This window comes from Ovis canadensis, chromosome 3, assembly GCF_042477335.2.
Source record: "Ovis canadensis isolate MfBH-ARS-UI-01 breed Bighorn chromosome 3, ARS-UI_OviCan_v2, whole genome shotgun sequence".
NCBI lineage: Eukaryota > Metazoa > Chordata > Mammalia > Artiodactyla > Bovidae > Ovis > Ovis canadensis.
The window spans coordinates 193,112,448-193,127,289 of NC_091247.1; the positions used below are offsets into that span (position 1 = coordinate 193,112,448).

Here is a 14,842-nt window from a genome sequence, read left to right on the forward strand (position 1 = left end):
TTCCAAGTATATAAAGACTATTTATTTTTCCTGTGTCTATATTTTCTTTTTTTGTAGAGGAGAGGAAATTCTAAAAATATTTGATAGATGTTTTGCCATTAACACCAGAAAAGTGTTGGGGGTGGGGGGAGAGGGTGGGAGGTCAATTTTGTTTAATTAGTAGAAAAAGCAACATAAATCAAAGCAGTCTATTGAGGCCAGTCTTTAATTTATAATGTTATGAGAATATAATGAATTTATTTACAGCATAAGTGATTTAATATTTTCAATCTGATTTTTGTTTTAACCTTTTATTGGGAGAGGGTTGACTTTTTAAAGCCTGGATGGTTTGAAACTTGGCTAAGCACCTCTGGGTTTTTTATTGTGGAAGCAAATATTATCATTTTAATGTTAAACAACTTGCAAGTATTAAATAGCTCATTTGTGATTTACTTTTTTACAGATTTCTCCCCCTTCAGATCTAACGATTACATTAAGGCTTCTGCATCCTTTTGGAAAGAATTTATTATAAATCAGAAAGTGTTAGATGTTCAAAGATTAACATTTCTGAGTGCTGATACTTCATCTTTTCATGCCTTGCAAACAGGTCTAACATTTAGAAATTCTTAAACGTTCGAGGGAAGTTGTGGAAATTCCCAGTTGTTTTTTTTTTTTAAGCTGGAGGAAGCCAAGTGTTTTGGTTTTTTTTTTTTAAGTGTGAAGTTTAAAGCAATCAAATGAGGGAGATAGCAGCTTCTGAGAAGGGGTGACACCCACCCAACTTAAGTAGCAAATGTTTGATAAAGCTAGTTAGCTGGCAGCTGATGGGGAAACGGAGCAGAGATGAAAGAGGGTAAGTGAGAGGGCGCTATTTCACCCAACCTTGGTGAAATTTGTGGAGCATCAGCCAGAAAGCCAGGCTTGATAAAGGTCAGGCTCAAATCATCTCACATCTCTAAGACACACTAGCCTTCTACAGAGTATTGAAACCTACCAGTGAGATTGTCTGTCTCGAAGACAAACATCTCTTGAATGGTTCCCAACCACTCGGGTTCATTTCCGAAAGATAGAACTGAGTCCGTTGGGCGGGCGTTCACATCCGCTGCAAGCCCTCCCTAGACGATACTGCCCGGTAATTCAGAGCAGTCCTTCTTCCCCGCCCAACAGTTTAAGGAAGAACCCCCTGCTTTCCCTTCGCTTCTCCGAGGCATAGCGGCTTAGAGCAACAGTCCCGCTGCTTCTGCGGGCTGACGCGACACGGATAGACATCCTAGAATATGTAACAGGGGACGCGGGAGAGGGGTGCGGGGGAACAGTAGGTTATCGGCGGGGAAAGGGTGGGTTCGACTCCTGACGGTCGTGTGCGCTCCGCAGAAGTGTCGGTCCCCCCTCGCAACTCAAAACGGGGTCTGCATCCTGTGAGCGGGCTTTCTTGGACGGGCTCCAGAAGTCCTCAGCTGTACTGAGACACTTAGAAATGCCATCTCGACCTGAAGTCTGGAACCATTTTTACCATTCTAAGCGAAGGATTCCCCCATCCTTAGCCAAGGCTCCCCACTCAGCTTGTTCCAGGAAAGGGCCGGGGAGGAGGGTTCCCACCGCGCTTGCCGAGCCCTCCAGGCGGGCTTAGGGCTCCTGTAAGGCACTGGCCCAAGGCCCGCGACCTCCCCGCCGAGGATGCCGGGCGCCCGGGCTCTCCGCCCCGGCTCCTCGGCCTCTTCCTTGCCGACCGCCCCCGGCGGCCTGGGCGCCCGCGCGTCCCGCGGGACTCGGCTGCAGCTGCGCGCCGGGGGTCGTGGCTGCCCCCGGGCGGTCCGCACGCCCTCAGGACTTGGGCTGGCTGATCCGCCGAGGAGTCCCGGGCCGGAGGGACCGGGCGGGAACGTGCGGATCCGCCCCCGGTCCCGGGACGGCGCGGCGGGGCCAGCGCTCCGGGGTGGGGCTCGGCCGAGCTCGGGGCAGCGCCGGGGGCGGCGGGGCTGGGGTGGGAGAGGGGCGCCCGGCCGCCGGCGGGACGTTCCCAGCTCTGGGCTCCCCTCGGCTCGCTCGGGCCCAGCTGGGCCCGCTCGGGTCGCCGCCCCCGCCCCCCGCGCGCCCGCGCCCTCTCTCGGCCCGCGCGCGTTCCTAGGGCGCCACCTCTTTGCGACTCGCTCACTTCTCCGGCAGGTTTCCCTGAGAGCGTGTGAACATTGCCCAGCTCGGCTTTCAACTCGCTTCCAACCTGCACCGCCCGGCCAGCATGCCTCCCCGGCCGTGAAGCGGGGCCGCCGCCGCCCCTCCGCGCCGCTGGTAACCCGCCCTCGCCGCCACCTGGCCCTCCTGATCGACGACACACGCACTTAAAACTTGTTCTCAGGGTGTGTGGAGTCAACTTTCCGGAAGCAACCAGCCCACCAGAGGAGGTAGACAGACAGCTAGGTATATATATGCGGGTCTCGCTACAAGTGGCTCTGGAACAAGCCGGCCTGGTTCGCAAAGAAGCTGACTTCGGAGCGGGAAACTTCCTTCTGTTTTTTAGGAAGGAGTTAGTCCTGCTCCCCGAACCCCGGGTACTGCCGGCCAGATTAATTAGACATTGCTATGGGAGACGTGTAAACACGTTGCTCATCATTGATACGTATATAAAACCATTTCATTTCGGTTATTATTTCTGAGGAGGCGCGTCTGATTTTTTCTTTTCTTCCCCTTTTTTCGGTCCCTTTTTTTGCCTGTGTGGTTTGGAAAAAAAACACAGTTGGAGTAGCTGATTCCTAAATAAGTAAGTGCCGGGAGACTCCAGTGAAAGTTTTTTGTTGTTTTTTTTTTTTTTGCAACTTGGGAGATGCCCTTGAAGTTGAAGAAGCTCTCTGAGAGCAGGCTGAAGGGAGGCTGCGGGGTTGTGCTGGGAGATGGAGGTGCCAGACTGACACTTTGGGCCCCTTTCCTCTCCGTTGCAGGTCCCCAGAGCGAGAGGATACGATGCTGTGGAAGCTAGTTCAGCAATGGAGCGTCGCGGTGTTCCTGCTGAGCTACTCGGTGCCCTCCTGCGGGCGCTCCGTGGAGGAGCTCGGCCGCCGACTGTAAGTGCCCGATCCTCCCCAGGGCGCCGGGTGAGGGCTGGGGAGGCCAAGGGGAGAGGTCACCAGGCTGGGGCGCTGCCGAGGGCCCTCCGCGGTCATGGATGCTCTTCTCCCGGGTTATTATAGAGCGGCGAGATCCGCTACCTGCCCGGAGCTGAGCCCGGGTCCTCAAAGCCGGCGGGAGAACTGGGTAAACCTCAGCGGGAGACAGGCAAGAGACAACTTTCATGGGTTTCCATGAGAGGGAGCGATTTACTGATTCTACTCTAGCAAAATCTCTTCTACTGAGAGAAAAGGGTTATTTTCAGAACCTGGGAAGATTCTGAAACCCTGAGGATTGTGAAAAGCTTAAGATAACTCGCAGGAAGCTGAGGTATCCAGGCGGCATACCTCTGTGTGTGTGCACTTGTATACGTACCTACTGAATGTGGGTGGCAGGTTTTGTGTGAAAAGCAAAAACTTTACATCTAATTTTATTATGAATGACATAATTTTAAGCATATAAAATGGACCACATTACATAATGTAGGCATATTATATAATGAAGTAGTAACAACTTTGCAATGGCACAACTCCAACATCGGTATTGATACAGTTTAAGAACGCTAGAGTGCTCGATTCCAAAATGAGTATTAGGTGTGGAAACTCCCCCCCCCCTTGTAATTATTGCTAACAGCTCTTTAATCTGCAGTCAGATATTTGCACTGTAGACAGAAAATCTGTTATCTTGGCATTTTCATTTGGTTATTCTTTAAGGATAATTTTGACTTTAATCATACATCAAAGCACACCAGAGAAATAGCACCATGTTGTGTAACTGAAAAGTTGGAAAAGTGGGAAAGTAACACTAGCTTCATAATCCGTTGGACCCAGCAGTTTATGAATGTATGTAATACCATCTTTGGGTGATCTTTAAGCTGCACTCTCAGTGTCCAGGATGGGAAAACCAGAAAGTGTGAGAACTGAGACGAATTTGCCTCTGGTGAAGGAATTAAGGGGAACTTTTACAATAACAATAAAAATAGCAATATCTAATATTTACAATCAGGTTCCTGGTGCTTCCTTATAAATTCCCGAGGGTGTACCAAAAGGCAACTTTTTAATATGTGCCTTTGGTCTATTATTATTAAAGCAGAAAATCCTTAAATGAAATTATCTTAGACATGTCTGAACCTTGGCACCGAAATGAAAATCTATTATGAATCTCCTAAGGCAAATTGTGTAGAACATTGTACTGAAGATAAAGCTGCATTGTATTCTTCAAATCAAGATTTTGCTGATGTATTTCTGGAAATTGTCTTCAGATTATTTGCTCATTTTGAGACTCATATTTAATTCAGTTATGTAAAATCCATATATAAATATAAATGAAGCCTAAAATTTTAAAAGCACACTTAAATACTGTATTTATTTGGCCAAGAAATACTGTCTTGGAACAGAGCCAATTTTTTTTTTTCTTTACAGTTGCTTAAGAAATACCTGTTTTCTCTTTTGAGAAACAGTAAATCGACCATGATTAAATCTACAGTTATGGCATTAAAATGGTGCTAAGTTAGTTCTAGAGGCTATTTTTAACTCTTTCATTGTTGCACCTTGCAAAATACACATCAGAAACCACTTAGCAGCCAGAGTCTCTGTTATAGTTTTGTTTGTGGGTGAAATATAATATTGCAGTTAAACACTCACACTCAGCAGATGGTTATAAAACTACCACAAAACATTCTTATAGTTAATGGCTAATAGATCATCACATTACAGCCATGGTTTTTCATGGAGGCTGAAATCATCAGCAGATAAACATGTTTCATCAAATTATTACGGCCAAATGGAGTTTTTTTTAAAAAAACAAGTCATTTATTTTTGCATTATTGCCAAGTAACAGTACATTTTTGTGTGCTAGAAAAACATTAGTCTGCTATTACAATAAATCGGCGTAGTATCTTAAAAGAAATTTTAACATATAATCAAATCGTATTATCCCCCAATTACTTTTCACACCAAGTATTAGGAAAACTGCTTTAGACGTTTGCTTAAAAAAGGCTAACTTTTAAAGGAGAGGAAACTACTACAACAGTAACAGTTCCCAGGCCATGGCAATATAAGTTGTGAATCTTCTGGACCTGTGAGTATAAAAGGACTTTACTCAGTGAGGCTGTGTTAGTCCCTCAGTCGTGTCCGACTCTGCGATCCCATGGACTATAGTCCAGCAGGCTCCTCTGTCCATGGGATTTCCTACGCATAAATACTGGAGTAGGTTGCCAGGTTGAAGATCTCCAGGGGATCTTTCCGATCCAGTGATCAAACCTGGTTCTCCTGCATTGCAGACGGATGGATTCTTTACTGTCTGAGCCACTGGTTGGATACCTATGGACGTTCTCGTCCAGATGAACAGGGCTTTCGGCAGGTGACAGTCTCTGTGTTTTAGTTAGAGAGAGAACCCCAGCAGATTCAGAAACCTAAAACATCACTGGCTGATGTGCTTAGGAGCCAGACTGGGTCTCTTCCACTTAATGAAAAGCATAATTTCTGACTGAGTCATTTGGGTTGGAAGGGACTTCTGATGAGTCATCTTAACTCTAACACCCTGACCCTGACTCTTCCATGGGCCACAGAACTTTTCTTCTCAAACCCAGACTCCTTCCTCTTAGGAGCCTAGCATCAGCATGAGCATGCTGCCTCTTCCTGTGCTGAAAAAAGGAATTCCCATCACTCCGCTATTCCCTGTGTTCCTTGAGAGCTCCTTAGAAATTTAATCTTCTTCCCCAAAAAGTCCCTAGAGAGTGATTTTTAAAGACAGAAAAGCTATATTTTGACTGAATTTAGAGGTTACACATTTCCTTCACATTTTTTCCTTTTTTAAAATAATAATCAAAGGAAACCGTGAACATAGGACACTTGTTTTTCCATGTTGGGGATGTAATAAATGCCATGTGGACCATTGTGCTATATAATGTGTATAGATAGATAAAGTAACAGACTATTATTGAGGCCATATTTACAACTTAAGTACTTCAGAATTATCTAAAGTGAAAGCCTCCCTCTTGGAAGGAATTGCCCACCGCCTGTGTACATCTAGTTTGTACATGCTACTCATTTACTGTTGGCTCAGTTAATGTCTTATTTGGAAAATAAATAGAACACTCCATGGACCTGATTCCTTGTTGACAGTATAGATACTATGCTATTCCTGATCCTCTAATGCAGTTGCTCAGCCAGAAAGCTATTCTTCACAATATTTTGAATGCAGAAGTCTTTGAACCAGTAAGTCAATTATGCTACAGCATTTCAGATTTGGCATTTAAGAAAATCTGTGTTTTCTACTATATTAATAATTACCCCCCCAAAGGCAGAATGAAGCTTTGTACCTCAGCAAGAGATGTACTATTTTAAACTAGACAAAGTTGTACCATATTGTAGGCTTTTTGTAAAACAGGAGAGAATGCTCACTCCATTTCCCATGAGAACCATCCTGGGAAAGTGCAGTGCCCGAGCTAGGAAGGCACTGTGACTCACACTTGACAGGCTAGCCAGGATGACAGGCATATATGCCAGTCAGAGGAGGCATGAGCAACGGAGACTTGATTAGAACAGACCAACTATTAAAAGTCTGGCTTCAGGGTAAGCTAGAATGGGCTGTGTTATACATTTGGAGAGCAATACAGATGAATGGCTATCTGCCAGGAATTGAGAAAGTAATAAAAGCTCCAAATAGTAAAAATGATCATGTGTAAGAACTTCTTTTTAACTTGACATTGTGCTAAGAGATACTTATAAAAGTACAATACTTATGAAACATGTAAGTGTATCAGTCCTGTTCTTTAAAACCGTTATTAGACTATATAAATCTATTGTAGCAAAGCCTCCATGTAGGTCACTAAAAGTTTCCAGGATACTAACTATTGCCACAAAGTAAGTGAATTTTAATCTGGTCACATGTGGCACCTTCCAAAAGGAAGAGAGACTCCTTCATGCCTCATTTAAACCAGGCTCCTGTTAAATTCCTTTCCATTAAGTCATGTCTTTTTTGCACAAGCTACACGGCTTAAAGTCAGTGCACACAACTAAAATGCTGAAAGAGAGCTGGTATTCTGGCCATAAGGTCTGAGAAATAATGACAGTTTCCGTGGTTTCCTCTTCTTGGACTCACAATATAACTAGACAATCTGTTGTTCCCTCAGTGATAATCCAGACCCTAGGAATCCTGGTTCTTTATTTTGGTGATGAAAATGTACTTGGGACAACAAGCTCAGTCTTCTAGGAAGTGGATAAATTGCTGTCCATTTGCCCATTGCCATGGTTCCCAACACAGACTCTTTATTCTATGCCCTTCCCTTCTAGTTTCCTCAACATACACTTCAGTAAGAGAAAGGGTTGGGGAAGTTGGAAAACAGTCTTGGTTTTAGAATCAGAAGACATCATCTTTGGAGTGCCCTGGTTCTGCCTGTTATCATGTGAAGTGAAGTTGCTCAGTCCTGTCTAACTCTTTGCAACCCCATGGACACCAGGCTTCTCTGTCCATGGGATTTTCTAGGCAAGAGCATGGGAGTGGGTTGCCATTTCCCTTCTCCAGGGAATCTTCCCGACCCAGGGATCGAACCCAGGTCTCCCGAATTATAGACAAACACTTTACCGTCTGAGCCACCAGGGAAGAAGCAAGTGTGAAGTCTTTAATCTCTGAACCTCACTTTCCCCATCTGTAAAATGAAGAGTTTTGTTTATTCTCATATTTCTCTGAAGAGTTAAATAAGTTGTAACAATGAAAGTAATACGAGACCAGATAAATCTATCATTGTGTTGGGGAGGGAAAATACACAGGATCCAGCCCTGTGAAATGCCTTCAGAAACATTTGAAAATGAGCCACTTTGGAGGGTTATTTCAATGGTAGAAATTCAAGTTATGTGAAGTGTGGTTATAGCAGATATAATATGACTGCTTCATGTATGTAATCCTTAAATTTGGTTAATACATACAGAATAATAAAAGAATACATGAATGGACATTTAAGCAAGAGTCAGGGTGTCATCTAAAAAGACAGATAGAAAACTATTTTTTTCACTCTATTTTCATTACAGTGTTGTTTAATAGAAAAACCACTTCATATTTTTGCCCAGAGATATTTCTAAGACAAAGAACAAATAGAAAAGGGAATTTCTTAATTAAGCCCTAAGGATAATACGTTTGAAATTCTAAATTAAAAAGAAAAATGATGCACAGAGGAAATAAAATGATCTCACTTAAACACACAAAGACAGCCATTTAAAAGAGACCACCCACTACTTTACGGAAAAATATGCGTGCTCTGACAGTTGGCCTTCATATATAGGTTCTTGGTAGCCTATAGTCTAATATCAATCATGTCCAAATTCAGTGTGGTAGTCAGGTGGTCTCCTAGACAGACTTCACAGCTCACTTCATCCTTCAGACTTTGTTTGCTTTTACTAGTAGAGCTTGCTGTTCTTTGAGATTCAATATTATTATTATTTTCTTTTAAGTGGGGATCAGTGTGTGTGCATGTACGCCCGCTCGTGCACATGTATGCACACTCGCTCGTGCACATGTATGCACACTCGCTCATGCACATGTATGCCTGGAGTGAGTACTTAGGGGAAATCAGCCACCTTTTTGTTTCCCAGATTAGGACGCTTTATTTCCCCCAAAACCATGAAAAGAAGCTCAGTGGTTTCTGTCCATACTTTTGAAACAATGACTCAATATTTTAAATCGAGAAGAGAGCATAGACATTGTAGAATCTGATCTTTTTAAAAAGATGGGGCCCCAAGGGCCCAAGAATGTTCATGTTCTCAACAAGGTCACAGACCTGGGGAGCAGCACAGCTCGGACTTAGGCTGGAGCCTCCTAAAGGCTGGCTCTTCCCTTCCCATCTCTGCCTTCCCTGCTCAGCCAGCTTGCAGCCCTCTAGCTTAGCCTGTGGGACCAATTAGACCACTCAAAGGCTTTCCCCACGTCTTTGTGGTCCCGGTCAGATATTAAACTGTCACCGTCTTCTTCCTCTCCTGCTCTTCCCTCTTTACAGCAAAAGGGCTGTGTCTGAGCACCAGCTCCTCCATGACAAGGGGAAGTCCATCCAAGACTTACGGCGTCGGTTCTTCCTCCACCATCTGATCGCGGAAATCCACACAGCCGAAATCAGAGCTACCTCGGAGGTGTCCCCCAACTCCAAGCCTGCTCCCAACACCAAGAACCACCCCGTCCGATTTGGGTCTGATGATGAGGGCAAATACCTGACTCAGGAAACTAACAAGGTGGAGACATACAAAGAGCAGCCACTGAAGACGCCCGGCAAGAAAAAGAAAAGCAAGCCTGGAAAACGCAAGGAGCAGGAGAAGAAGAAACGGCGAACTCGGTCGGCCTGGCTGACCTCGGGCGTGCCTGGGACTGGGCTGGAAGAGGACTACCTATCTGACATCTCCGCAACAACGCTGGAGCTCAACTCACGGTAACCGGCTTCCCGGCCCCTAGCCCCTCCTTGTGCCCCAAGTACAGTGTGGAGACTCCATTCTGCCCTGGCTTGCACAGACCTAGAATCTCCGATCTGTGCCTCGGTCCATCGCGCCACGCTGTAAAAAGCTTACAAAACCAAGATGGCTCAGAATATTGCCTGCCTTAAGGCAAAATGTCCTAGCCCCTCAACATACAAGGTGTTTAATCACTCGCTTCTTTCTCCACCAGCAAACCCCAATACCAATCCTTTAATACTCTATTAACAACTTTTATCTTTTTCCTCAAGCTTTAGAAGCTTGTGCACTTTAACCATTTGTTAGAGAACTGTATTTATTTCCCCCACTCTTATACCAAGTCGAACTTTATGATTATTTTTCTTTTTTCTTCCTTTTTTTTTCCCCCTTCAAGGGGTGAAAAAAAAGAAGGCTTTGATATGATCTACAAACACTACAGAAAATATCCTACCATGAAAAATTAAACTTATTTAATTAAAAATTAAATTTATTTTCATGTGATTAAATTTAAAATTTTACACACAGACTTTGAATTTACTTAGTTGAATTTAACTCTGTTTTCTACCAGAAACAAAAATCATGATTTCTGAAAATTTCTAAGTAAAGATTGGGAAGGACATAAGTTTTTCTCAGGTATCTATTTGTCCACTGACAAGTTGAGGTACTTTCTATAGGGTTTTGCAGTAGGAATAATAAAACCACATCTATGTGGCTTGTTTATCCTTAGCTTGCAGCTGTTCACATTCACAGACTTTGGAGCCAGAAACCCTTAAGTTCAAGTCTTGGGTCTGAATTTATTGACGTTCACAACCTTAGTCTTTCTAAGACAGATTTCCTCTTCTGTAAAATGAAGATGGTGCTTGTGCCAACCTCACTGGGTCAGGTGAAGATTAAATGAGATTACACGGGTTAAATGCCTGTCATAGAGTAAATACTCAGTAAATTGCAGCTCATTATTGTTTAGGTGCTTTGAGATTTCATTCTGGCTCTATCATCCATTCATCCATCTCTCTATCTGTGTGTTTCTGTGAGGCAAAAAGGGGGTAAGTATTCATCTCATTTTAGAATACGATTTGAAAACCAAAGCCTTCCACAGGTAAAGCAGCTGAGCAGACCTGGCAACGGGGAGTGGTGGTCCTCAGAACTGGCTTTATTCCTTTCTTGACACTTAGGCCAGCACTGTGCTGGTGCTGCTCTTTACCTCTGCATTTCCACTGATGGGATCTTTTCATTTTTTAATTTCTAGTACAGCCCTTCTGTGGGGTTTAAAAGGAAGGGGGAAACAACACAGGGTGCATTCTATGCAGCTAATGATCTTGCTATTTAAGGAGTCCCCTGTCACTTCTCCAGTCCTTTCCTCTGACTGGTAAAGACTGGATAACAGAGTGATGTTTCAAAGGGGATATTTGAGTTAAATTGACAAAACCCATCATTCAAAAGCATATGAAATGACAATGACATTGGCTAAGTAGTGTAGCTTAAATAGTAATCAACAGATAGTGGCACTAGAAGAGTCTTTAGCCCAATGAGTGATCTATTCTGCAAATATCTAATGGATGTATAAAGGATAACAAACAATAAATCTTGGTTTAATGCATTGGTTTAATCACATTCAGTGTATTTTTAGATATGATCCTAATTGTACATATTTATAACTAATTCAAGGGCTTTATTGCCAAAATCTACTTTTATCTATTTTGTATATATACATAAACAGAAGTAGAAATACGTTTCAGTGAATTCTATTCATTTAAATTTGCAATGCGCTTAAGTATCTGGAGAATTGAAAGTGGCTCTTGTCAGTTCATATCCCCAAACTGTCTCTAAGTTAAAGTAGATTTACTAAAAACTAGGCAGTGCCCAATCAAATCCACACCTATGACTGAAAGAAATAGAATGCTTCTGCCTCTCCTTTCTGTTCCCTGGTTCTGAGAGATGTTCATGGAAAGCACTTTATGTTTGGCAGCCAAATGTTGACATTCTCTCAATACAATCCAACAGAGGTGTAGGCAAGAGTGGGGAAATTCAGCAATGTACTGATGAGAACATATGGGACCATGCAAATTTTGTCATCCGAATAGAATCTTTTCAGAATAACCATTTTAAAGTTTTATAAGCAACTCACCTTTTATTAGCATCCTCTCTTCAATCTCCTTGCATTAATGCGATGAGCTTAGAGATCTAATGATATGGCAAGCATGAACTTTATTACAATATGTAATAGTGGTGGTATTTCTTAAGAGCAACTATTGAGCCTACACTGTATGGATCCTTTTACATGAACCATTCAGTGAGAAATACACAGCTTTAAATTTTGGAAATTATATTTTAGAATTTTTGATGTTGCACATGAGATGTCCAGATACAGTGGGGCTCATATAATTTACCTTGGTAAACACTGATGTAAAAAAAAAAAAAGTGAAAGCTTTTCAGCACTCAGAAGAGCTCTAAAGTGTTGTCATACTCATATGTGTAATGTGCTTATACATATACTTTTAGGTCATGGTATATATTTTACCTGACTGTCCCACTACATGCCTTTGTCAAAGGGAAATCAGAAGGAAGGATAACAAACAAACTGGCTGGGCAGGGTGAAATATAATTAAAAGAGCTTTTCCTTGGTCCTTTAATGTATTTCCTTTTTCTTTCCTTCTGAGGAATAAATTGTTCAAGAGGCTATTCATTCCCTCCTTGCTTGTGTTACTCTTAAATACAATTCACTAGATACCGTTTAGTAACAAAACATTTTGCAATCAGTACAATACCCAAATGATTGAGTTTGACAGTTGCCTTTTGGACTTTATTCATAACATCCATCCATATCTTCCCACCATTTAAAAAGTTTAATAGTAAACTATTTTTGTCCTCTGTTACTAGGAGCTGTTTTCTCATCCAAACAAAATTCTTGAAGAGTTCGATTCCTTAAGAAGTTAAAACACTCTAAATGCTAAACTTGCTTTTCATTCTTCAAGCTGCACATAAAATTCCTAAATTGTCAAGAGTTTGCTTTTGGGTAGGTCACACAATCGTGCAGGTCTGACATGTAAAATTCTGGCTGTTAATGCAGTGATGCAGCCAACTGCTTCCATTCCGTAGCTGTTGCTCCTAGTTGTTCCATAGTTGGTGTCTTTGACACTAGTAGGTATTCCCCAAAATAGACCACACACAGAGAAGAAAAAAGCAGAGAGAGAAGCAGAGAAAAAGTCGCTAGTCTTAAAATGGGCTTCCTTGGTGCCTTAGACGGTAAAGAATCTGCCAGTAATGTAGGAGACCCGGGTTCAATCCCTGGGTCAGGAAGATCCCCTGGAGAAGGAGATGGCTTCTCCACTCCAGTGTTCTTGCCTGGAGAATTCCATGGACAGAGGAGCCTGGCAAGCTACAGTCCATGGGGTCACAAAGAAGGGGACACAACTGAACAACTAAACTCACACATCTGAAAATACTGTCATTATAGTGCTTAGAAGGGTTAGAAACCATGTCAGTCCCAAGTGAAAACTTATTCTGGGTAATAAAACAAACACAGTGATGTGAAATATTGCTATTTTGTACTTTTGAATTAATAGATTCCTATTCTCTAATTTAAAATAACTTTCCCAATTTCTAACGTAAGATCCAGTCAAAAAACTAGCAGCAATTCTATCGTAGTTTTGGCTTCAAAAACAAAAATCCAAAATCATTTTATTCATTAGTATTTAAGAACAGCTAAAGAAGGACAGATATCCTCATCCTCATCCTCAAATCATCAGCCAAACATACTTTAATTACTCATCCTTCTAACATTTACCCCAAATCACACACTCAACCTTCACAACAGCCCATTAATCTGAGTGAGAGATTGGCCAAATGAGAACCTGAAAAGGATAAGCAACCTTTGCATCACCTCTGTTGGGCATCCCTGGGGAATAAACTTCTAAGCAAGGTGTATTTAATGATGGATAACACAACCTGGCCTTATTCTGAATTCTCAGATGTGTCCCTCCTCTTCCCAAACTTGCCAGTTAGCAGCTTTGGAAAATTCTCAAAGGGTTTCCTTTTCCTGACAGAGTATAATTAGAAATGCAGACCCATTTTCCTTTCTGTATTACATTGATCATTAGATCAGATTAAAGACCCTGCCTGTAGCAGAGGATTCTGGAGAGTTGGGTAGACCCCACAGGCACCTTTTGGAAAAGATATTTACAAGAAGTCCCCTGAATCAGTTTTCATTGTGTTTCTATGTTCCTTAATTTACATCTTTATTTTATGTCTCTTCATTTGCAAAGAAAATTAACCTGTTTTCTCCTCTTTTTTTTTTTTTTTTTTGCTTCTTTCTCTTTGCAGGAGGCATTGAATTTTTCAGCAGAGACCTTCAGAAGACGTATTGCAGGATTCTGTAATAATGAACATGTGGAAAGTATTAGAAATATTTATTGTCTGTAAATATTGTAAATGCATTGGAATAAAACTGTCTCCCCCATTGCTCTATGAAACTGCACATTGGTTATTGTGAATATTTTTTTTTTTGCCAAGGCTAATCCAATTATTATTATCACATTTACCATAATTTATTTTGTCAACTGATGTATTTATTTTGTAAATGTATCTTGGTGCTGCTGAATTTCTATATTTTTTGTAACATAATGCACTTTAGATATACATATCAAGTATGTTGATAAATGACACAATAAAGTGTCTTTATTTTGTGGTTGATCTTAATGAATGCCTAAATATAATTATCCAAACTGATTTTCCTCTGTGCATGTAAAAATAGCAGTATTTTAAATTTGTAAAGAATGTCTAATAAAATATAATCTAAATTACATCATGACTCAGAAGGTGAATTTTATGTATATATATCCTTTAAGATTTCTAGTAGAAGGAACATGATGTAATTTTTAACTGTATTTGAATATGGTCTTAAGTTTAATATGTTTATATTGGTACAAATTCCAACATTTTCACATTAGCTTTTAGTTTAAAACCACTTAAAATGTGGTTTTAATTATTTTATCCAGTATTTAAGTTCAATTCAGTGGACTGGCTGAGTTATCTAGACTTCATTTTATACAGTACATCCAATTCAAAGTGAAGAGTGGAGAGGGCAGAGAAAAGTCAGGAGAAAAAAATTAAAGAAACTTAGTCCAGAGAGTTAGCCAGAGCTGAAAAACAGGGAGAGAGGAAGTCAGGAACTTTAAGGCCAGGGGTAATTTTACCCAATGTAAGGTTTAATTTGAGAGAGCTTGTCCTTATTGGTCAATAGTAAGAGCTGCTTGAGAATTCTACCTGGGTTAACCTTTCTACCAGTGAATGAAGAGAGACTCAGGTTTGGGAGATAGATATGTGGCAAT

The 14,842-nt window shown here is 41.7% G+C and overlaps 1 protein-coding gene across 2 annotated transcripts; it reads left to right on the forward strand.

Moving 5' to 3' along the window:
• Nucleotides 1-2,153: 2,153 nt before the first annotated feature.
• Nucleotides 2,154-14,311, forward strand: PTHLH (parathyroid hormone like hormone). 2 transcript variants are annotated; one of them, XM_069585466.1, is made up of 4 exons: nucleotides 2,154-2,397; nucleotides 2,916-3,038; nucleotides 9,074-9,496; nucleotides 13,836-14,311. In XM_069585466.1, exons 2-4 carry the CDS (start codon nucleotides 2,938-2,940, stop codon nucleotides 13,843-13,845), a joined length of 534 nt encoding a protein of 177 aa, XP_069441567.1. In that variant the 5' UTR covers nucleotides 2,154-2,397; nucleotides 2,916-2,937; the 3' UTR covers nucleotides 13,846-14,311. The 2 variants fall into 2 exon arrangements, with proteins under 2 accessions (XP_069441567.1, XP_069441566.1); XM_069585465.1 differs by lacking the exon at nucleotides 2,154-2,397 and adding an exon at nucleotides 2,432-2,737.
• Nucleotides 14,312-14,842: the final 531 nt, after the last annotated feature.